Source organism: Phodopus roborovskii, unplaced genomic scaffold (genome assembly GCF_943737965.1).
Source record: "Phodopus roborovskii unplaced genomic scaffold, PHOROB, whole genome shotgun sequence".
NCBI lineage: Eukaryota > Metazoa > Chordata > Mammalia > Rodentia > Cricetidae > Phodopus > Phodopus roborovskii.
In genome coordinates, this window is record NW_026126525.1 from 3,167,550 (window position 1) to 3,191,950 (window position 24,401).

At 41.2% G+C, this 24,401-nt stretch overlaps 1 protein-coding gene across 2 annotated transcripts in view; it reads left to right on the top strand.

Annotated features, from left to right (window-relative positions):
• Nucleotides 1-20,489, top strand: part of Klhl8 (kelch like family member 8) — a 45,608-nt gene extending 25,119 nt beyond the window's left edge. For both annotated transcript variants that reach the window (XM_051198155.1, XM_051198154.1), the window contains exons 3-10: nt 3,204-3,752; nt 4,922-5,108; nt 7,490-7,633; nt 9,050-9,161; nt 13,639-13,807; nt 14,000-14,159; nt 19,150-19,351; nt 20,057-20,489. In XM_051198155.1, coding sequence (XP_051054112.1) covers nt 3,204-3,752; nt 4,922-5,108; nt 7,490-7,633; nt 9,050-9,161; nt 13,639-13,807; nt 14,000-14,159; nt 19,150-19,351; nt 20,057-20,180 — 1,647 coding nt within the window. In that variant the 3' untranslated portion in view covers nt 20,181-20,489. The remainder of the gene's footprint in view (nt 1-3,203; nt 3,753-4,921; nt 5,109-7,489; nt 7,634-9,049; nt 9,162-13,638; nt 13,808-13,999; nt 14,160-19,149; nt 19,352-20,056) is intronic.
• Nucleotides 20,490-24,401: the final 3,912 nt, after the last annotated feature.

The window sequence follows — 24,401 nt, forward strand, 5'->3', positions numbered from 1 at the left end:
AAAAGATTATGGGATGCAATGTGTAAACTATGTTATAGTAACACTGTCCAAAGGAGACATGAGTAGACTCCATGGTCACTGTTGATTTCTGCCCTGAAAACAGCCTGTTTCAGTCCCTTGGTGCTGCCATGGTATCAGTGTAGACAGGGTAATTTACAAATAATAGATATTTGTTTCTTACAGTTCTGAAGGTAGAGGCATTCAGGACCAAGATGCAGCGGGTTTGGTGTCTGGTGAGGGCTACTCTGTGCTTCTAAAATGGTTGCTGCCTCCTCCAAGGAGGATGAATCTGTGAAGGTTCCCTCTTCTCCCTTGGTGGAAGGCAATAGGAAGAGAGGTTTAAGCTAGTCCAGCTAACCCCTTTATAAGCTACTGCTTTCATGAGCTCAGGACCATGTGATTCTTCATTTCCCAAAGACCCACCACATGGGAGACCAAATCCCAGCTGTAATGTAGTAAGAAGGGAATGATAATGGAAAAGATCCCCTTGATTCCATGCCTGGCCATTCTGAGGTTGTTCAGGTGTCTTCAGAATCCTATGGCAGTCTCCTTTTGTCCATTCACCTGGTAACTCGGTTTTGTTTTTTGGGGACTTGTAGGTCTGTATTGTGGTTTTTATTTCAATTCTTCTGAATTATCTCAATTATGTAATTTAAAATGAATCAGAGTGAGGCTAATTATTGTAGGCTAGTTACTATCATGTGCACATTTAGTAAAAGTTAAGATTATTTTGAGAATGGTGCATCTGTCTAACCTCTTCCATTTTAGATCTTGACAATAAAACACTTTGGGGGCACTCATTTTAAATTTAAATTAGCTGATTTTTAAAAAGTAGTGTAATTAATAGAGCAAAATTATCAGAGGTTAAACTGGAAACTTAGAGCATAGCTGGTGTAAAAAGAGGTTCTGGTACAGGTTTGTTTTTATTATCTTGTGAACAGAAGAATAGGATCAGAATGACCACATTATTGAAAAGTGTTGCATGGCCAAGTAATAAAAGGGGAAAAAATGAAAAATGTTCACTTTCAACATATTAACCAGAACAATGGTCTAACTGTTGCTGAGGTGAAAGTCACAAGCATTGTTGCTAGGTGTGGAAAATTTTCTGAGTCCTTGACAAGCAGCTTGGCTGAATGAAACAATCTATAAGGGGGGGTCTCCAAAACCATCCCCAAATTAAGAAAAAGCACCCACCTTTTTCTGCAAAGTGTCGTTTGTGTATTGACCTAAATGGCTAATGTCAGATGATCAAATAATATGTTATAGCTACTGTATAGAAGAGCAGCCAGCCAATGCATTGAAGGGTTACAAAGGCTCAGAAACTTAGAAAATAATTATATATTTCAGGAAACTCTTAGTTTTTTTTGTTTGTTTGTTTGTTTTTTTACTTGCATAGAAGTCTTTGAAGCAAATGTATTAGCAAGTTGGCAGTTGAATTGGGAGTAAACCTTCTGTGCTTTTGTGTGTTCGCTTGGCATCTCAGAAAGAGAAAAAAAAAATCTTTTGGGAAAAACTATTTTCATAGGTCAATAGATAAGCCAACTTCTAAGTAAGAACTGAGTGTAAATGGGATTATTCCTGTTCCTTTTCATCAGCTTTAGCTGATCTCACCTCAATTCAACAGGGCACTTACTGTACTGGAGTTCTAATTTATGGGTCTGAGTATTGAGTCAGCAGTGAAAGTGAGCCTGCCTCCCCACATCTCCATGGGGACAGGAAAGTACTTTACTGGTTCAGAAGCCTTCGTTTTGTTATGTCGATCCATAGTGGCCAGGTTAAGTGTATGTTTCAGAAATCATTTCAATAATGTTGATGTTCTAAATATTTTACTAAAGGTTAAGTTTGACCTGAGATTTTTCTTACTTATATTGAATTATTCATATGTTCATTGATCTAACAAAAATGTAAACTAGGAAATTGACTAGTATTGAGGACACACATAGCTCATATATATCATAAATATAGATTTCACGGCACTTATTTCTGTGAGTAAATCATACAGTTATTTTGTAGTTTTTATGTTTTTCAAATCCAGTTTGAAGCATTTAGTTTATGTATTTCTAATTTCTGATGAAATATTTTTGGTAACTGATAATTATTTTTATGAACCAGGATGGAAAATGCAGAAATAAACTTTACAGGATATAATGAAATATGTAACATCACAGATGTTACAGGTGTAGAAAAAGGCCAATTATTTTTATGTGTGTATTTCATATATAGTTGTCCAAACCTCTTTAGACTTTAGGATGGATAGATATTCTAAAAGAGTACATTTGGAGTTGGGAGGGGATGGCTACACTTTAAATTTTTTTTTCTCTTAAATCAAGAGATTGAAATAGAGGTATAGAAGGCCAAAGTTTTATTATAATCTATGTGAAAATAACTTGTTACCTGTCTTAGTTACTCTTCTGTTGCTGTGAAAAGACATTATCCAGGCAACTTATAGAAGCAAACGTTTGTTGGGTATTTACAGTATCAGAGGGTGAGTCCATGACCATCATGTCAGGGAGTGTGGCAGCAGGCAGGCGCTAGAGCAGCAGCTGAGACCTCACGTGTTGACACAACAACTGAGAGGCAGAAAGGAAGAGCTTTCCGGGAATGGCATGGGCTTTTGAAATCTCAAATCCCTTCTCCAAAGAGGGCACATCTCCTAGTACTTCCCAAATAGTTCTACCCACTCAGAACCAAGCATTCAGATATGTCAGTCAGTGGGGGCCATTCTCTTTCAGACCACCACTCTAGCTGTTGAATTTTTTCAGCCTGCGTGAGAAATTAGTATTAAAATAGCAATTATTTGGAAATTGTCCTATTATGTAATAGATTATTGTCAATTTTTACTTTTGGGGCTGGCAATTCAACTTAAAGCCTTGTACATTCAAGGCAAGCCCACCACCAACTAACTAAGCTATAGTCCCAGCCCTCAGATAATTGTTAAAATGATATTTTTAGTTTACCAAAAATGTTTGCTATTTCACAAAATGATCCCCAAATATGAGATAATATAGAAAATAATAGTTCAGTGTGGCAAACTTGGGATATGAAACTTACCTGACTTTAAGAAAATGACTTAGAATGAAGGCTAAATAGCTGAAGGGCTGCATTATTCAAATGGGTCCTGGGTCAGAGCTGCCTGGAACTTTGTCCTTGTCCCCAGCATGCACTCTCTGCTGCCTTCTCAGTGTGTGTGTTGTCTTGAACAGGTTGGCTCAAAGCTGATCTCCTGTCACAAACTGGTGCTGGCTTGTGTGATCCCCTACTTCAGAGCCATGTTTCTTTCTGAAATGGCTGAGGCTAAGCAGGCACTGATCGAGATCCGAGACTTTGATGGTGATGCTGTGGAGGACTTGGTGAAGTTTGTGTACTCCTCACGGCTCACTCTGACGGTGGACAACGTCCAGCCTCTGCTGTATGCAGCATGTATTCTGCAGGTTGAACTGGTGGCAAGAGCTTGTTGTGAATACATGAAGTTACATTTTCACCCCTCCAACTGCCTGGCAGTCCGAGCCTTCGCGGAGAGCCACAACCGAATAGATCTAATGGACATGGCGGACCAGTATGCCTGCGAACATTTTACTGAAGTGGTGGAATGTGAAGACTTTGTGAGTGTGTCACCCCAGCACCTGCACAAGCTCCTGTCCTCCAGTGACCTCAATATTGACAGTGAGAAGCAGGTCTACAGTGCTGCTATCAAGTGGCTTCTTGCCAATCCCCAGCATCATTCTAAATGGCTGGACGAGACACTTGCACAGGTAGGGCTGAAGCAGGACTGTGTGGAGATGAGGGGACCTGGAAGCAGATGCACACTGTACCATTACTGGGTGCTGTCATATTTATCCAGAGGGTGTAATGCTCTGGAGTCAACTATTCATGTCTTGTGCAGTTCCTACACTAATGGTAATCTGGATTTGTTGTGCTTGAATGACTTTTAGTTCCAATATTTAAATTATTCATGTGAAATAGCAATGGGTACGGCATTAGGAAACAGCTCTGCCTGTAACATATCTTACTTTATAATGAAGTTTCTAAGTTTTGACAAATAATTTTCCTATGAAAGTATAGTTACTTCTAGTGACTGTTGGTTGACCCATGACCTATTCTGGGAAAAACACATAGCATCACTTTGAATGCTAAAGTTTATTTTGAAACCTCAGAAACTGTCTATTGTGACTGTTAAGGTTTTTAACTATGCTGCAGCGCCTTGGATAAGGACTAACAGAAAGACCTTCCAGGGTCCATTCCCTGTGTACCTTTTCCCTCCCCATTTTGTCTCCTCTCCTCCTCCATCTCCTGGTTTTGTTCATTCTGTTTGCTGAGAAGTAAAATGATGCTACTCAGAAGAGGAACAGTTTCAATCACCTACCTTTTGCTGAAATCAATGTTTTTTTTAAAACTTTGTAATTGATAGGGATGTAGCTCAGTGGACAGAATACTTGCCTACCTGTAAGTAAAGCCCTGGGCTTACCTTCAGCACAGTGCAGTCAGACATGGTGATGCATGTCTGTAATTGCAACACTGAGGAGACAGAGGAGCAGAGTTGGCTGGCACCCTTGACTACATAGCAAATTTGAGACAACTAAAAACTCTGTGTATTTAATTCAATTTATTATTGTTTGGAGACAGAACTATGTAGCCAAGACTAGCCTGGTACTCACTCTGTTGCTTAGACTGACTGGTCCCAAATGTAGAAAAGCCTTTTATCTTGGCCTTTCACATTCTGGGATTACAGACATGAACCACCATGCTCAGTTATGATCAAATTTAATAAAAAATGTTAATGATGTTATCAAAAGCAAAATTATCTATATTTTTACTCAGGAAGAAGACATATTCAAAGTGTGATATAATTGAAATTTTTTAAAGCATGTGTAACAATTATTTTTCAACTTCTAACTTCCCATGTATCTATTAATGATCCTAGGTCCGTCTGCCATTATTGCCGGTTGATTTTCTTATGGGTGTTGTGGCAAAAGAACAGATTGTCAAGCAAAATTTAAAATGTAGAGATCTATTGGATGAGGCAAGGAACTATCACCTTCATTTGAGTAGCAAGCCTGTCCCTGACTTTGAGTACACGGTCCGGACTACCCCAAGGAAGCATACGGCTGGTAAGTAAATTACTCATTTCAGTAATTTTCCAGAAAGGTCGTTTGACATAGCTGAGGGCTATTTGTTATGTATGCCTAAACTTAATAGTCATATAATTCCAGTCTGAGTGTCCTAAGGTAATAATTAATCAATAGGTGTGTGTGTATTCATGATTTTGTTTGTTTGTTTGTTTATTCAAGACAGGGTTTCCCTATGTGGCTTTGGAGCCTGTCCTGGAACTAGCTCTTGTAGACTGTGTGATCAGTCAGGTCTCCTCTAACTTGAGCTTCTCTGACTCAAAGTGTTGCATTAGGGGAAGAGGTAGTATGAGAGGGTAACCTCATTCATTTTTGTAGTCACTCAGCAGACATTGGTTGCCTGCTCCTGCACACTCTGGTATAGGCTATGGAAATGCAGATGTACAGCCTGTGTTGGGGGGAGATGGTCTGATGTAGGGAAAAGACAACTGAACAAATAAATTCAGCAGGGTAGTGCAGGTGCTTTGTGTGACCACTGAGTGTAGAGTGCAAAGGGTAGTGGTGGCTACTTTGTGAGAGACAGGAGAAAATAAAGTTCAGCCTTTGTTTTAAATAACAAACATATAACCCTCAGGATACCAGTCAGGGAGAATGCTCTTTATCCCCCTTTGCTTCCCCAGAGTGCTGAGCACATGCCAGGTACTGTCTAGATAGCATGTAATGCTCACTTCCACAGTCGTACTCTAGTTTAGGGTGGCGGTTGTCAGTGTATGGATATTTCAGTCATGTATAAGTGAGTGGTAGGTCCCAAAAGTGCTGTAGGAGCACCACAGATGGCCATGGTGCACACATAGGAGCTTGAACTGCAAGTAGGATTAGACTAGAGGGCATGTATGCTGTGCTAATGGTGTAATTTTTTTTTTCTTGCAGTCCTGGGATAAATCCCAGTCCTGAAACAAGCATTCTAACCCTGAGCACATAGCCCTAAGGCTTTACATTGAAGGTACCCAGTGCTCCTCGGAATGTGATGGAAACAGTCACCCCAGGATCCTTTTAGGAATACCTTAAACCTTTCCCCAAGTGACTAAACCAGAGAGCTGGGATTTACACCTTCAGTTGATGCTGAATCACATTAAAGTTGCTTTTTCCCAGTTGTGGTAAACAGATATAAAATAAGACATCCTAACCATTTTTACAATTCAGGACATTTGCTGAAATTTTTTGGGTAGAGCTTATGGGAGAGTGTTGAAATAGTCTTTTATTGGCTTGTCCTTGTTAGGGTTCTATTGCTGTGAAGAGACACCATGACCATGGCAACTCAATAAAGGGAACATTTAACAGGGGCTGGCTCATAGCTCAGAGGTTCTTTTTATCTCCCTCTCTCCATTTGGCTTTCCTGCCTACCTTTATTCTGCTTGACTACAGGCCAATTTAGCTTTTATTATCAACCAATGAGAGCAGCACATATTCACGGTATACAGAAGGATCATTCCATAGCAGTTTAGCCCATGGTGTCATGGCCAGGAGCATGGCGGCACACAGGCAGACGTGGTGCTGGAGAAGTAGCTGGAATTCTACATCCAGATCCACATGCAGCACAGAGAATGACACAGTGGATCTGGCTTGAACATTTGAAACCTCAAAGCCCATCCCCCCAGTGACACACATCTTCCAACAAGGCCACACCTCCTAATAGTGCCACTCCCTATGGGCCTATGGGGGCCATTCTCATTCAGATCATCACAATTCTGTTGGCAGTCTGAAAGCAAAAGGCTTCTAAGAGAGGAAAGGCTACATCTCACAACTGAGCCATAGCCAGTGGATACCTGCACCCAGGCAGTGGCAGCTTGATAGGGACAGGTGGGACATGTCAGAAGGAAGGAGATGCTCTGGACATACTGGGTCTTGGGGGTTCTGTAGGCCTCAGGTTAGGCATGTTAGTTGAAGATACAATGATACAGGCAGTTTAACACAGTGGAACCTCTCCTAAGCATGTAAAAAGTGGAGAGTAGGCAGTGGTTGGACTGTGGAAACAGGAAGGAGACCTGGCACCAAAGGAAGGACGTTTCCAAACAAGAAATGAATGTATTTAACATTAGTGGTGACTGAGGCAGACGGCTGGCTTTGCAGTGGCCGTATATGAATATACTCGTCCTTCTCCCTAAAGCAAAATAAGTTATTGATTCTGACACTTGTAGTGAGTGAGACTATAAAAAAGGATAGGTAGCTGATGAATCATGTTCTTGGAAGAGTTCAAGGAAAGGTGGCAAAAAGATTAGATTTCATAACTCATCCTCAAAACAAAACAAAACAAAACAAAACAAAAAAAACACTACTCAGAATTTGACAGTGGTTTTCCACATTAATTAAAAGTAAAGCTTTAAAAGCATGGTTCTGATGTGTGTCTGTGGTTTTGCCTTCAGGTGTACTGTTCTGTGTGGGTGGCCGAGGTGGATCTGGTGACCCCTTCCGAAGTATTGAATGCTATTCTATCAACAAAAACAGTTGGTTCTTTGGACCTGAAATGAATAGCCGAAGGCGACATGTGGGTGTGATCTCTGTGGAAGGTAATTTTCTTAATTACATGAGCTTTGAGACTTTCTTTTTGTAAGGAAAGATATTCATTGTAAAGTAATTGATGAAATGTTTGAGTAGTGATCATTTTCTTGCCTCTTTCCACAGACGCTTGGCATGTTGGTGTGGAAATTAGCATACTGGTACATACATTAGCAAATTGGTATATAAATTATCATGTTGGTATATAAATTTAAAAATGAGCAGCTGAAAAGCAAAATTCTTATGGCTGGGCATTATAATCCCAGCATTTGGAGACCAAGACAGCAGGAGTTTAGTTCCAGGCCAGCCTGACCTACATGTCAAGACCCTGTTTCAAATTGCCAACGGCTGGGAATGTGTCTCAGTGGTAGATCATGTGGCTTATGTATGAAATGTTCTAGGATCGATTATAATAAATATTTTAGTTCTAAATCAGTTTTAGTTTTTATTAAAATTTTTTTCAAGAGACAGTCCCTTGTGTCCTGGAACTCACTATGCACCTGAGGCTGACCTTGAACTTCTGATCCTCCTGCTGCTTCCTCTCACAGGCTGGAATCACAGATGTGAACCACCACATGTAGTTTACACAGTTCTGGGCAAGAACTCTGCCAGCTGAGGTGCAATCCCAGCTCCTAAGTTATTTTTAACTATTTTAAGAGATTTTAAAAAATATTTATTTAATTAGTTTCAGTTTCCTGAGGCAGAGTTTCTCTATATAGCCAGCTGTTCTGGACACACTCTGTAGACCAGGCTGGCCTTGAACTTACAGAGATCTACCTGCCTCTGCCTCCCAAGTGCTGGGACTAAAGGTATGCACCACCACTGCCCAGCTATTTTTATTTTGTGTGTGACTATCTGTTTGCATGTGTGTATGTGCATCCTATGTGTACCTGTTGCAAGAAGAGTCCAGAAGAGGTAATGATTTAAATCTAGTAATGATTTTAAATCTAGTTCCTGTAACTGAACAGTGCAGGAAGACACCGAGGCTGCTCCTGGGGATATAGTTCAGTGACAGACCACAGCCTTCTTACTTTCTGTATTCTTTTTTTTTTCTGTTTTGTTTCGTTTTTTTTACTCAGAGGAAGATTGATTATTTTGTATTAACACTTTGGTATTTTCCTTATGTTACTAGCCCTTTTCCATTTTATTGACCTGTTTTGAAGGCAGAATTAATGATTTTATTTACTATGTAATAAAAAATCATGAAACCGAAGAATGGCATTTGAAAGCATTATAGCTTCCCAGACAAGGGTATGTTTAGTGAAAATCTACACTGATTTTCACTTCCTACTGATGATACCAATTCAACGTTGAACAGAAAATAATGTTAAAAATTAATTTATTATGACATTCTAGTTATGTATTGTTTATATGTAAATAATACTATTATCACTTGGGAATCAAATAAATACTTCTTTATTTGACAGGTAAAGTGTATGCAGTGGGCGGGCATGATGGGAATGAACACTTAGGTAGCATGGAAATGTTTGATCCTCTCACTAATAAATGGATGATGAAGGCATCAATGAATACCAAGAGGTAGGTCACCATGCAGCTTCCTTGTGAATTGATAGTGTTAAGTTAAAAGGAACAAATACTGAAACATCTTATTTTGAAGGATTTTTTTCTATTTTTAGAAACGTATCCTTCTCAAGCCCATTATGCCAAGGCATCCAAAGCAATGCTTTGTCACGTTTTTTTTTTTTTTTTTTTTTTTGTATTTAAGAATGGAATAGGGGTCTGGAGAGATGACTCAGTGGTTAAGAGCACTAGCTGCTCTTCCAGAGGACCTGGGTTCAATTCCCAGCATCCACATGGCAGCTCACATCTTTCTATAACTCCAGTTCTAGAGGATCCAACACCTTCACACAGACATCTATGTAGGCAAAACACCAATGCACATAAAATAAATCTTTTTTTTAAATGAATGGAATCATAAGGGTGTGGAAAGATGGTTCAGTGGTTAAGATGCATGCTGCTCTCCCTGAGTTCTGTTTGCAGCAACTACACTGAGCAGCTCACAACCACCAGTAACCCCAGCTTCAAGAGGGTGTGATACCCTCTTGTGGACTCCTCCAGCACCTGTACACATGTGTGCATGTGCACACACTCACACAGTTTGGAATTGTTTTAAATGGACTTGTCTTAGTTTTGGGTAGAGTAAGTTTTGGGTAGAGTAGCCACAGTCTTGCCTTGCTGCTCTTTTCCAAACTTCTTGTTTGAAATGACTTTAGTTTTTTGTTTGTTTTTGTTTTTGTTGTTGTTACTGTTTTTCCAGAAAAGTTGTAAATAGGTAGCATTCCTTTGTGTGTGTGTGTGTGTGTGTGTATTTGTTTTGTTTAATTTTATTTCAAATTCTTTTTGCATTTATTTATTTATTTATTGCCTGCATCAGAGGTGTACATGTGGAGGTCAGGAAGAGCTCACAGGGTTAGGTTTTCCTTCTATCATGGGTTCCAGGGGGTCAAAAGCAGGTTATCAAGCCCAGTGGCAAGTGCCTTTACCTGCTGAGTCACTTCCACAGCCCCTGGATCTCATGTCGAGCAGGCAGGCCTCACACTTGCTATGCAAGAAAATGTAGAGTTACAAGTATCAGGTATTCTCAACTGAAGGTCATATTTCCTCCTTTGCCAGACAGTTACTACTAGTATCTCTTAGGAAGCGGTCATTGATACTGCTAAACGTCCTCCAGTGTTGGAGGGCAGCCCTCTAGAATAAAGAATTTCCTAGGAGGGCAGCCCTCTAGAATAAAGAATTTCCTAGCTTGAAGTTCCAGTCATGCCAAGGTGTATCCATTTATCTTCCCCCCAGGTTCCTGTCCCTTAACATCTCAGCTCTGGTACAATGTCAAAAATGAGCATTGATGTAGTACTTTCAGCTTTTGCCAGTTTCCCAATCCCATTTTTCTTTACAGATATTTTGTGTGTGTGTGTGTGTGTGTGTGTGCATGTGCATGTCCGTGTGTGTACATGCATGCAATCAAGTGCCCACTGAGGCCAGAGAGGGCCTCACGTCCCCTGGAGCTAGAGTTACCCTTGTCTGTGAGCAAGTTAACAGGACTGGAAGAAATCAAACTCCAGTCCTCTGCAGGAGCAGCAAGAGCTCTGGACCACTGAGCCATCCCTCCAGCCGCTACCCATACATTCTTAGGTTTCTAATTTGTTTCACATACCTCTTTTATTAGCTGGTAATTTGATACTGTATGAATAGAACTTGAAACATATTTTTGTCTTGTTCCTGACCTTAATCAAAATGCATGTAATGTTTCTCTTAAATATGATACTCACTAGGACTAAGGGTTATTATTATCTTAGCAAAATACACTCTCTATTTCTGTTTTCCTTACTGATTTTAAGATTTATTAAGTTCTCACCTATAATAAATTGAACTATATTTTCATTGTCTAAAGGGGAAATTGTTAATTACATGATTCAGTATTTGAGCCTTTTGTAAATTTTTATTAATAATTTGAATAGTAATTTCCAACATTCTAAGATGATAGAGCAACTAAAATTACGTCACCAAAACAGGATTCAGGAAGGCAATAGGCTTGGGGACATAGCTCTGTGACAAAGTGCTTACCTAACATGCCTTCGGTCCTTACTGGAATTCTCCAGCACCTCAAAGTGACGGCCAGCAGCAGCAGTAGCAAAACCAAGCAGACCAAATAACCCACTAAAAAGTGTCAAACGAGGGTTTATATTAAAGCCTAAAATATATCAGTTATAGCAGGACTACATGATAGGAGATTGGGTTGGATGTTTTGTGCAGAGTAAAATAGTTGGTTTGTGCTTAGACTTTAAAGGAAAGAAATGGAGTGTTTACATTAGTGTCCTGCATTAAAGGGATGGGATAGAGTGTCCACACTAGTGTCCTACATTAAAGGGATGGGATAGAGTATTCACACTACAGTGTCCTGCATTAAAGGGATGGGATATAGTGTTCACACTACAGTGTCCCACACTAAAGGGATGGGATAGAGTGTTCACACTACAGTGTCCTACACTAAAGGGATGGAATAGAGTGTTCACACTACAGTGTCCTACACTAATGGGATGGGATAGTGTTCACACTAGTGTCCTACACTAAAGGGATGGGATAGAGTGTTCACACTACAGTGTCCCACACTAAAGGGATGGGATAGAGTGTTCACACTACAGTGTCCTACACTAATGGGATGGGATAGAGTGTTCACACTACAGTGTCCTACACTAAAGGGATGGGATAGAGTGTTCACACTACAGTGTCCTATACTAAAGGGATAGGATAGTGTTCACACTACAGTTGCCCACATTCAGAGAACTGAAGAGAACTCAGGGAGACTACAATCATATTGCTGCTTATGTTGTGCTCTCCATGTGATGACAGCTGCTCTGTTGCTGGTCTCTGTCAACTTTCTGGGTTTTTGAGACAGGGTTTCTCTGTGGCTTTGGATGCTGTCCTGGAACTAGCTTCTATAGACCAGGCTGGTCTTGAACTCAGAGATCCGCCTGCTTCTATCTTCCGAATGCTGGGATTAAAGACATGTGCCACCACTGCCTGGCTTCTGTCAACTTTTAAACTTTTACTTTAGATGTATGTTTTACAATTAATATAATCTGTTTATACAGAAATATATGTTTATAATTTGGAAATAAAGTATATGCAGGAATGAACAAAGTTGAATGCTGTAAACAAAAGAAAAATTGCCAAGGCTACAAAGGAAAGACTAGCCAGTTGGAAATACAGCCAAGAACATGCTGTGTGACAGTAGTTGAATGTTGGGTATCCATTTTGATATATTAGTTATTATTTATTAAAGCTTGACTGAGGATTCAGAAAAGCAAAATCACCCACAAGTCATAGAAGCCAGGTACACACCTTAAATCCCAGATGCCAGAAGCTAGGAGGTGGTGGTGCACACCTTTAATCCTAGGACTCAGAATAGAGGTAGAGGAATCTCTGTGAGTCCAAGGCCACACTGACTACACAAAATTGATCCAGTCCTAAAAGCAACAACTCACACCAAGGTGATCTCAGCACTTGGGTTCACACGCCTTTAATTCCAGGATTCATGAAAAGTATATAAGACAGGAGCAAGGTCTCAGTATAAGACATTCATTCTCCAGCCACATTGAGAACAGGATTGCCCCTTGGTAGAGGTAAGAGCTCTCTGGTGGCTTGACTGCTTTGCTTCCATGATCTTCAGATTGAACCCCAATATATGTACAGGGTCCTTTTATTTGTCGTATTACATGTGTCCACTGGGACTAGAGCATTGCAGGCCAAGAAGCTTAAGGAGAGGCAAAGGTGGTGTTTACTTTTCCAGTGTTACCAGGGAAAAGGGAGGTGGGATCTAAAGCCAACTTTAAGGGAAAGGTTCGTCCTCAGAGGCCTCTAAGGCTACTTATTGGTTTAGAATAAATAGCCCAACCTTTGGTGGCTATAACGTGTGTTTTTTTATTGTACATTTAACAGTGAGTTAGCTTTTAGTAGGGGCTAAGTCTTCCTTTGAAAGGAAAAAAAATAAATAAGTGTTATAGAAAAGTGAATGTTTTAATGAAAGTTCATGGATTAAGGACTGGAGTTGGCCTTTTGAATCCACAGCAGACTGTTCTCTTATCAACCCATTAACTCCTCAATTATATAACTGTCTATTTGATAGTTTAACACTTTGGGTTTTTTTTATACTGTTTTGTTGGGTTTTGTATTATTATTTGTTATGAGTTTAGGCTTAGCTTGTAGCTCAGAGATATAATGCATTCCTGATAGATGCAAGGCTCTGAAAAAAAAAAAAAAGTGAATAAAAGAAAGAAAAGCAGAGCTTGACCCATGTTTCCAGTGGCCTGTGTAAGCCAAGCACTGTACTGAGTTATGGGACCTGCACACCTGCTCAGGAATGTTAACACACTTTGAAACACTGGAGGAAAGCCATACTTTGATGATTATCCACAGAAGTGGTTCACATTGATACAGATTTCTTCGTTTTCCTGAAACAAGCTCAGATGCTAAAGCATGAATTACTGCTTTTTTGCAGGCGAGGAATTGCGTTGGCCTCCTTGGGGGGCCCAATATATGCAATTGGAGGGTTAGATGACAATACCTGCTTCAGTGATGTGGAGAGATATGACATCGAATCTGACCAGTGGAGTACAGTGGCACCAATGAACACTCCCCGTGGAGGCGTTGGCTCTGTGGCTTTAGTGGTAAGTTATACAGCCACTTCCCATGGAGAGGCACCAATTGCATCCACTGTCAACGTGGCCTAATTGACATCGGCTGCTACTGGGTTGATTATATGCCGGACTGCTCACGAAACACTGGCTTCCCTACATTCTGCTCAGCTGTTTGGTTGTGGATAAACCTTTACAATATGATGCCTGTTTCCCTTCCTCCAGAACCATGTTTATGCAGTGGGTGGCAATGATGGAGTGGCCTCCTTGTCCAGTGTGGAAAGGTATCATCCCCATCTGGATAAGTGGATAGAAGTGAAGGAGATGGGTCAGCGAAGAGCAGGCAATGGCGTCAGTGAACTCCATGGTTGTTTGTATGTTGTTGGTGAGTCCATATCATCTCTCTAATATGCCAAGGCATATGATGACAGATGCCTTAAAATAACACAGTGACCAATGGTTATCACTTGTAATCTTTAGGAGAAATCAGTCCTGAGGTGTGCTTTTGAGTCCTTAAAGTTGATATTAATGTTTCTTGATTTAAATTTTCATAGTTAAAAACTTCCTCCAGGTGTGGTGGCAGATGCACGCCTTTAATCCCAGCACTCAGGGGGCAGAAGCAGGTGGGTCTCTGTGAGTTTGAGGTCACCCTGATCTACAGAAGTGAAATCCAGGCAAGCCGGGGCCATATAGTGAGACCCTGTCTCAAAAAAAAACAAAAATCCAAAAAGCAAAACTTAGATCATATCTAAAGTAGGGTGGCATTTGAATGAGACATATTTGTAAATGTAGAAACATAAATTAAAGACACTTTGCTAAAACCAACCCTAAAAGGTCCGAAAACCTGTTTTCGTTCTTCATTTTAAAACAAATTACAATTTCAAGGAAGCCATTAGCTTTTCCCTGTGAAGTATGTTAGTCTTTCTGTTGCTTTTTTGACTGATAAAGTGCTGAATTAGAAGGACTTCTGGCACTAGCTGTGCTCTCTCAGATTCCTAGCATGCATGGGAACAATCTGGATGGATGGATGGAAAGGAAGCAGCCAGGTTCTGCACTGTAACGGTTTCAAAGGGTGGTACAGTGCAGTCCCTACGTGACTGTGAACTGGGATGAGAATGCCCCCAGTCAGAACTGTCAGGAGTTGGAGACCGTGAACTCTAAGCATCTTCAGCTGTGCCCCACACAGGCCTTGCTTTGTCATAATTAGTAATCTTCCTTACGGAGAGGCAGTTAGCATCCTGGACACCAGGGTGTACTGTTGGGGTTACATAATTTGTAGCTCTTGGTAGAAGAGTGTTCAACATTTGCAAGTAGAAGCAGTGCTGAGTCTTTCTGTGCTCTTGCTTGAAAAAGAAGGGAAGTAACAGTTAACCTCAACCTCACCTCCTTTGCACACAGTCATTTGTAGAGACAGTCACATGCTAGACAGTGATAGAAGTAGAGGCTGTAATTGAGTGTGTGAAACCCTCCAGACTAACCATAGACAGGTCACCACCATGTGTCACATGGTCACAGGAGTGTCATTTTGCTGCTGCTTACTAAGTCTTTGGGACCTTTATAGCTAAAACATGTTATAAAAAGAACATCTTAGATTGAACATTAAAGCAACCCTCTCGGGAACTGGGAAGCTCAGTGATAGAGCTCTTGCCTAGATGCTGGAGGCCCTGGTCTCAGTCCTGAGCACTGAGAACTACAACAAACAAGTTCTTGGATATCCAAACCTTTATGGGTACAACCAATATAAAAAGAGTATGCTTTCAAAGTGTCCCATAAGTTTGGGTGTGTTGCGTCTTCATTCTCATTGAATTCTAGGAAGTCTTTAATTTCTTTATTCCTTGACCCAGGAATGGTGCAATTGTGCATTGTTCAAGTTGTAGGGTTTCTGCAATTTGTGTTGTTTAATTCTAATTTTAAGGCATGGTGGTCCAATAAAATACAGGAGGTTATTCCAATTTTATTTATTTATTTATTTATTTATTTATTTATTGTATCTGTTATGGTTTGCTATGTTTCCAAGTATGTGGTCGATTTTAGAGAAGGTTCCATGTGGCGCTGAGAAGAAGGTATATATTTTCTTGTGTTTGGATGGGATGTTCTATAGATATCTGTTAAACCCATTTGGGCCATAACTTCTGTTAGTTCCTTTGTTAAGCTTATGTCTGGTGGTCATGTCTAGTGGTGAGAGTGGGGTATTGAAATCTCCTACTATAAGCGTGTGAGGTTTTATGTGAGATTTGAGTTTTAATAGTTTCTTTTATGAATGTGGGTGCCTTTGAATTGGGGATAGATGTTCAGAATTGAGACTTCATCTTGATGGGTTTCTCCTGTGATTAATAAGAAATGACCTTCTTCATCTCTTTTGATTTTTAGTTTGAAGTCTAATTTGTTAGATATAAGTATTGCTACACCCACTTGTTTCTTAAGTCCATTTGATTGGAAAATCTTTTCCCAATCCTTAACTCTGAGTAACATCTGTCTTTGAAGTTGAGGTGTATTTCTTGTATGCAGCAGAAGGATGGATTCTGTCTTTGTATTCATTCTGTTAGCTTGTGTCTTTTTAGAAAAGAGTTAAGAGCATTAATATTGAGGGATATTAATGACCATTATTGTTAATTCTTGTTTGTTTTGGGTTGTTGTTGGTTGTGGTATTATGTGTGGACTCCTCCAAATTTTCTTTTGGCTGTTGGTAAAGTGGGATTATCTATTGCCTATGTTTTTGTGGGTGTAGTTAACTTCCTTGGGTTGGAGTTTTCCTTCCAGAACTTTCTGTAGGTCTGGATTAGTTGATATGTACTGTTTAAATCTGGTTTTGTCATGGAATATCTTGGTTTCTCCATCTATAGTGATTGAAAGCTTTGCTGGGTATAGTAGTCTGGGCTGGCATCTGTGGTCTCTTAGTGTTGGTTGAATATCTATCCAGGACCTTCTGGTCTTCAGAGTTTCTATGGAGAAGTCAGGTGTAATTCTGATAGGTTTGCCTTTATATGTTTCTTGGCCTGTTTCCTTTGCTGCTCTTATATTCTTTCCTTATTCTATATGTTTGGTGTTTTGATTATTATGTGATGAGGGATTTTTTTTTTTTTTTTTTTTTTTTTTTTTTTTTTGGTCCACTCTATTTGGTGTTCTGTAAGCTTCTTGTACTTTCATTGGCATGTCTTTCTTTAGGTTGAGAAAGTTTTCTTACATGATTTTGTTGAATAAATATTTTGCACCTTTGAGCTGGGCTTCTTTACCTTCTTCTATTCGTATTATTTAGATTTGGCCTTTTCACAGTGTCCCATATTTCCTGGATATTTATGTTAGGGGTTTGTTGGACTTAAGATTTTCTTTGGTCGATGAATCTATTTCCTCTAGTTTATCTTCAGTGCCTGAGATTCTCTCTTCCATCCCTTATATTCTGTTGGTTATGCTTGCACCTGTAGTTCCTAATCATTTACCCAGTTTTTCTATTTCCAGCATTCCCCCAGTTTGTGTTTTCTTTATTGTCTTTATTTCTGTTCTCAGGTCACGAACTGTTTGAATTATTTCCTTCATCTGTTTGATTTTTTTTTGTTTGTTTTTGTTTGTTTGTTTTTGTTTTTTTGGATTTCTTTGCTTTCTTTAAGAGATTTGTTGATTTCTTGCATTTTTTGGTTTGTTATTTCTTTGTTTCTTTAAGGGATGTTTTTTTCATTTCTTTTTTTAGGGTCTCTATCATCTTCATGAAGTTGTTTTTACGGTCGTTCTCTTCTGCTTCATCTGTGTTGGGATGTTCAGGTCTTGCTGGTGTGGAGTCCCTAGACTCTGGGGGTGTCATATTGATCTTTCTGTTGTTGACTGTGTTCTTACACTGTCGTCTACCCATCCCTTCTTCCAGTTCTTACCGGTGGGGTCTCTCCCTCTCCTGGTGGGTACAGGCCCAAGGTTCTCTTCCGGTGAGTGCAAGCAGGCCCAATACTTTGATGGCTCTCCTCTTCCAGTGGGTGGTGGCAGGACTAGTGTGCTGGCAGACTCTGGATAGGCTGGTCCCCTGGGATGGGCTACCTCGTGCATAGTCCCTAGTCCTCAGGTGGCGCCGAGCAGGGAACCAGAAGGTGGGCTCCTCCCATGGGTGGAGGTGGGACCAGGACACTGGCAGATTCTCCACCGGCAGGTCCACTACCCTGTGGGTGTGCAGGCCCCAGGCCTCAGGAGGGTCCGAGCAGGGCCCAGGAAGGCCGGCTGGAAACAGGCCCAAGCTTACCTCCTCCTGTGGTTCCAGGTGGGACTAGGACACAGGCAGATTCCGGATGGGCTGGTCCACTGGGATGGGCCCCAGTCCTCAGGAGGCTCTGACCACAGGAGGAGCCTGGCTTTTTTTTTTTTTTTTTAAATTAATTCTTTATGGATTTCACACCATGCATAATGATCCCAAACCTTCATATCTGTCCTCTGTCCTTGCAATCCCCCCCCCCAAAAAAAAATAAAATTTAAAAGAAACAAACATACAAAAAAGAAAAAAAAAAGCCTTGGTGTGGACCTGTAGTATGTCACAGAGTCACACAGTGTACTCTTTCCACCATACATCTTTACTTGTAAGTGTTCATTGCACTGAGTCATTGGTCTGGTTCGAGGCCTCTGGCTTCTGCTGCACCCTTGAGTCTGGGCTCTCATTGGGACTCCTTTTGGGTATCCTGCCATTGTCCTGTGTCATGGAGCTCCTGCAGCTTTGGATCAGCAGGACCTGCCCTTTCTCATGCTCTAGCAGATCACAGATGGGGTGGATGCTGGGGCGGGTCAACTCATAGCCCTAGTTCTAGCCTTGGGCAATATTTGGGTTGGTCAGCCCACTAGCTTTCCTTCATTGACACACCAGGGCGAGTTGGCCAGCACTGCCCTGGCTAGCTTACCCACTGCAGCAGACAGCAAGGAGCTGGACCAGTTCTCCTGTACTCACAATTGCATGGGCCAGCACCTGCATCCATAGCACCAGGGCCAGGGGAAGTGCAGGGCCCGCTCTCCCAAGTGCTGCAGTTGCTGAGGTTCAGGGCCCACTCTCCTGCTCTCATGCACCCAAGGCCAGTTAAGCTGACCTTATTTTTTAAAGAAATGATCACAGTAGCAGCACTTCCTCCTATCAGGAAAATAGGTTGAGTCACTAAAGAGAACTGCTGCCCACTTGAAGGGATTCTGGAAAGGATAGAGGTTACAGTATCAGTGTGGGCATCACTCAGGAATATGCTAAGTCATGCTCTATAGAAAAGACCTTACCCACAGACAGGAGGAAGACATGACTTTGGCAAAAGGTGAGGATTCAGCCATAGCCTACCAGCTTAGCAGTTGTTCTGGCAAGAATGGTTTTAAGACGAGCCCCGGGTTATGAATTGCAATCCATTTGAAAGATGTTTCTTTCGTAGGTGGTTTTGATGATAACTCCCCTTTGAGCTCCGTTGAACGGTATGATCCTCGAAGCAACAAGTGGGATTATGTGGCATCACTCACCACTCCCAGGGGTGGAGTAGGGATCGCAACAGTGATGGGCAAAATCTTTGCAGTTGGTGGGCATAACGGCAATGCATACCTCAACACAGTGGAGGCATTTGACCCAGTGCTGAACAAGTAAGTCACACTCTTGCTCGTTAGCTGTTACACACGCCACAGTATTAATTGCTAGCAGCCACACCATGCCATAGTATTAAGGGTGAGCTCTCTGACTATCCTCTGGGATCACCCTCCCTGGGTAGATACCCAAGACCACAGGTAGAATCAAACTTGACGTGTATAGCTCTGCTTCCCCTGTCCATACATGCTTAAGATAAAGTCCAGTACATAAAATGGTAAAAGGCTGGCAATTACTAATAAAATGGAGCATGTTTAGTACTATACAAAAATAAATTTGCCAGCATCACTGTTCTTATACTTTAGCACCATTATTAAGGAAAAAAAGGTTATCTGAGCGAAAGAACTTAAAACCATGACAGTTGGTCCAGCTCCTCTGTGACCAATGAGTAGGTAGGTGGCATCTACAGAAATAACATACCAATAGGGCTATGCTATGCAAGGCAGAACAGCACAGCATTTAAAGCTTACAAAGCTGCTTATTTCCAGAAATTCCCATCTAATACGCTTAACTGTAGATAACTGAAGCTGGGGAAAGCAAACGTGGGATAATGGAGGAATGCTATGCTGCAAATATAAAATTTGGAGATATATCTTCTCCCTCTGGAAACTTGCTGTCTTTTAAAACCAGACCCACAGTCCCAAGTGTTGTCTTTGGTTAGGATCCCTGTGCTCTGAGGTGACTGTCTTGTCCTGTCTTTCCAGGTGGGAGCTGGTTGGACCTGTGTCTCACTGCAGAGCTGGTGCCGGTGTAGCTGTGTGTGACTGTTTAACCAGCCAGATCCGAGATGTAGGTCATGGGTCCACTAATGTGGTTGACTGTATGTGATTTAAGTTCCTGCAGCAGTTCGATCACAGCTGATGAATGGGAAGACAGCTGGCGTTTTGATTGTGACTGCAGCTACTGTCCTGTTGCATGTCAGATGCTGTATTTAAGTAAGTTCACCTTGTGGACCGATAGCTGGAGAACTGTTAGTCACAGCACTAAGTGTGTATGGCATTTCCTGCTCTAGCAAATAATGAAGTATGCAGGAAGCAGTCTATCTCTGAACTTGTTCTTGTTCTGAAAAAAACATTTCATGTAGTGCCAGACCTTAAAATAGCTGTTTATTTTGATGAATAAAATGTAATTTATTGAGTTTTATCTTTTCTTTTTCCTGAGGATATGACTTCAGGTGGTAGATTTTTCCCAGGAGGGATAAGTCTGCCCATCAACGTGGGGACTTGAGGCCTGCTCCCTTGAGGGCCACTTTACATGGTGCTGATGAATTACGTTTGCCTTTTGTCTCTAGATGATGACTGTCAGTTTATGAAGTGGGAAATTTTTGTTTCTGAGGCACTCTTGAACCATATTAGTGTCTGTAAGAGGCCCTACATTTCCACCTGGGGTTCTAGAACTATAGAAGGCAGCCGTGCTGGCCCCCTTGCCCAGTGTACTGGTTGTTAGGGTTGTTATTTTTTTTGTTCTCCCATCTCATGCAGAATGTCTTAGTAACAGCTTTAGATTAGTCCAGTGCCCCGTGGAGAGACTGAAAAGGAATTATATGAAGTGTGTGACCACTAGGAAAGGAAATCTAAAGGTTCCTTTATCTTTGTTCTTCAGCTTAGTCGTTGGATTTTGGTCCCAGATTCCATTTTCTTTGTTTCCATGTTACTTGTCACTGTCTTGGTTTTCCTAATTGTACAAAGCTGAATTTATTTATTATCAGGAAATGAATGCATTTTTACAAAAGCCTATTATGCAATATAGTTTGATGATTAGTTCATCAATAAAACGTTGTTGGTAAAAACAGAAAATGGAAACTAGTTCTTTTCATTATTTAATAGCCTACATCATATTTATTGAAACTTAATTGAATACTTCTACAAATATTCTGAAGCTCAGCATATTGATAATCCCACTGTGACATAAGTGCTCTTTATTGTTTTTGTTTATGTGTATACATGTGTGGTATACATATATGGGCACATGTACACATTTCACATTCATATGAAGTTGAGGGATTAACATCAAAGACTTTCTAGACTACTATCCTTATTCACTGAGGTAGACTCTCTCAGTTGAACCCAGAGCTCATCTATACATCTAGCCAGCTCTAGACATCCCGTTCATATTTCCAGAGCGCTGGAATTATAGGCAGCTCGATTCACCTACCTGGTGTTCATGTGAGTACTGGGGATGTGAACTTTGGCCCAGTGCCTACCAGACATACCAAACAAAAACCAAACCAAATGCTCAAGTTGGCACCATCATCTTTCATTCAGAAAACTTTAAAGTTCCCATACTGAGCTACTTTTTTTTTTTCTATTGTCAGGTTGTTTTGTATGGAGAATGATCCATCTGTGGGTTTTTTTTCTTTTCTTTCTTTTTTTAAAGATTCATTTATTTATTATGTATAGAGTGTTCTATCTGCAGGCCTGAAGAAGGCACCAGATCTCATTACAGATGGTTGTGAGCCATCATGTGGTTGCTGGGAATTGAATTTGGAACCTCTGGAAGAGCAGTCGGTGTGCTTAACCTCTGAGCCATCTCTCCAGTCCCCAGCTGTGGTTTCTATTTCAAGTGAGTGAGTTTAAGTATCCAGTAAGTAAGAATAAAAGACTAAAGAGTAAGCAGCAGAAAGACAGGAGAACATCACACCAGACTCTCACAGCACCCAGGAAAAACCCTAGGAGTGGCCCTGAACAATAAGACACCCAGACACCCATACGGAGGGTCCCAGGCTTTCTCATTAGTCGTTCCCACCACAGGCATTTTCAGATGGTGAGATGAGCCGGAGCTGGGGTCTTGCTTTAGGAAGGTGTCTAGGATGATTTGCCTTCCATGTTCAAGACAGCAGTCTTTTTACTCCTAGAGTTTACCCATCTATTCTCAACACCACAGCGTCTAAAGTTGTGGGCTGTTCTGCTGCTCTCCCTTTCTCAAGGGCAGGGGAGCATAGGGTCACCCATCTCTAGACGAGGGGTCTTGGAGGACATTGAGGTAAACAGACTTGGAACTGAAGTGGGAGGGATGGCAACTCGAATTTCAGATCCAGCTTCTCAGGGAGGTTAAGCAGCACATGGTAGCATGCTAGTATATTGTGCATTGTATAAGCCTCTGAGCAGGTTTTGCTGGGTCAGTGTTCTACTAACCATTACACTTGCCAGACTAGCTGAATGTGAAGGATGGCTTGCAATGTGGTTGCTGTCAGTTTCTCATCTAATAGATTGCTGGATACTTGTGGTTACTGACATGCATGTTGTTATTTATTGTCAGGGCTAAGGATGTTACTATCTCATTTGATTATTCAAAATATTCTCTTAGCAGACTCTTTTATGTAGCAGTCTTTTATATGTAGAGAGTTTGTGTGTACTCCATTTCTGACTTTTACTAGACAGAGTTGCCTGTGCCCTTGCACCTGTGAAATTACTGAGGTGCTCATAAAAAGGGAATTTGGCAGTCAGAAGCATAGTGTGAAGGGCTTGACAACAGCAAAGAAAGAAAACAGGGTTGATAGGTAGTCTCTTTAGAGGTTAGAAAAAGAAGACATGCTTTGAGGTATGAAAGCTATAAGAGGAATTCGTGCTTAGATGGCGAGTGCGTGCACAGAAACAAGGCAATGTCCAGAGATGACTCCTATGAGACCCCTCACCTTCACTTCAGATGGGAACAGCACCTGCCAGAAAGTTCCGTGAAACAGCTAGAATACGAAAATTATGAGTGGAAAATGCACCGTGAAAATTGTTCCAGACAGTGTTTGTCTGTGTAGCCCTGGCTGTCCTGAAACTTGTTCTGTGGACCCTGCTGGCTTCATACTCACAGAGATCCACCTGCCTCTGCCTCCTGGGTGCTGGAATTAAAGGTGTGTGCGACCACCTGGCAGGAATGAATACACACACATATGCATACACATACATATATACACAAATGCACGCGCACACACACACACACACACACATACACACACACGCACACACACACATTTATAAAGTCTCATTTTGTGTTGCCTGGTCTGGCCTTGAATCTGCCTCCCATGGACTGTTGCACTGAACCCAACCTCTTGTGTATTGTTTCTTCAAGACACTTGTCTGTGCCCCTGTGTGCGGCTCCCCCATTTAGTCACTAAAGCCACACTTTACTGTAGGATACTCTGACTTTCTAAACAAATTAACATTGTCTTTCACTGTTTTATGTAACCAATTGCTTTTTTTAATGTTTGAGTAGATGTTTTGTTTTACTCCAAAGGAGTATAATACATTTCTTTAATTGCCAGGCGAACTATGAACTTACAGTGCTGTTAAATGCCTACATAAGACATTGTTGAGATGTACAAAATGGTTTTATAAGTGATAGAATCGAGAATTTTCTTTGTTGCTTTTCTCTCTGATTAAAAAAAAGTATTTAGTGTCTATTCATATTGTGTTGGCGAGGATGTTTCAGTGGGTTCTCATCCTAGGCTTTAAAGGTTAGCAGATTGCAGGAAAATCTGTTTAAGCAGGAGAGGGGCACATGGAGATGGAAGAAATTGAAGGATGGCAGCTAACCCAATGGAAGGGTTGTGAAAAGCCTGTGGAAGCTTAATATCTCAGAGTCTAGGTAACAGCTGTAGGTGGAGGGCTAGCAGACTGTGTGCAATATGAGATGGGGGGAGTGTACTGGAAGTTCTTAAATTAAGTGGGGATAGGACAGGATGGGGAGGGGAGGCAAGGGAGGACAGTGGATGAATTAACCAAAAAAGGACAGGATGGTGGAAATGCCTTATGCAACCCACTACTCAGCTAATTTTAAAATATAATTTTAAAAGTTTGAAAGGAATTGCCCTGCGTGGGTGGACAGTTCTGCCCCAAAAAGAAAAGCATAGTGCAGGATGCCCCCTTTCCCGAGTTACTAGCAGTGAGCAGTAGAGGCCCCCAAACAGTGCAGGTGGAGGGCGTGCTCTCTGGGTAGCTACTGTGTGCTTTTCCCTTTACTCGTGTGTACACGTGTGTGTTGCTTGTCAAGAGTATTCATCAAGTAATGGGAAACAAAACAAAGACCCTTACTGATTTTACATACAATGTTCGCCTT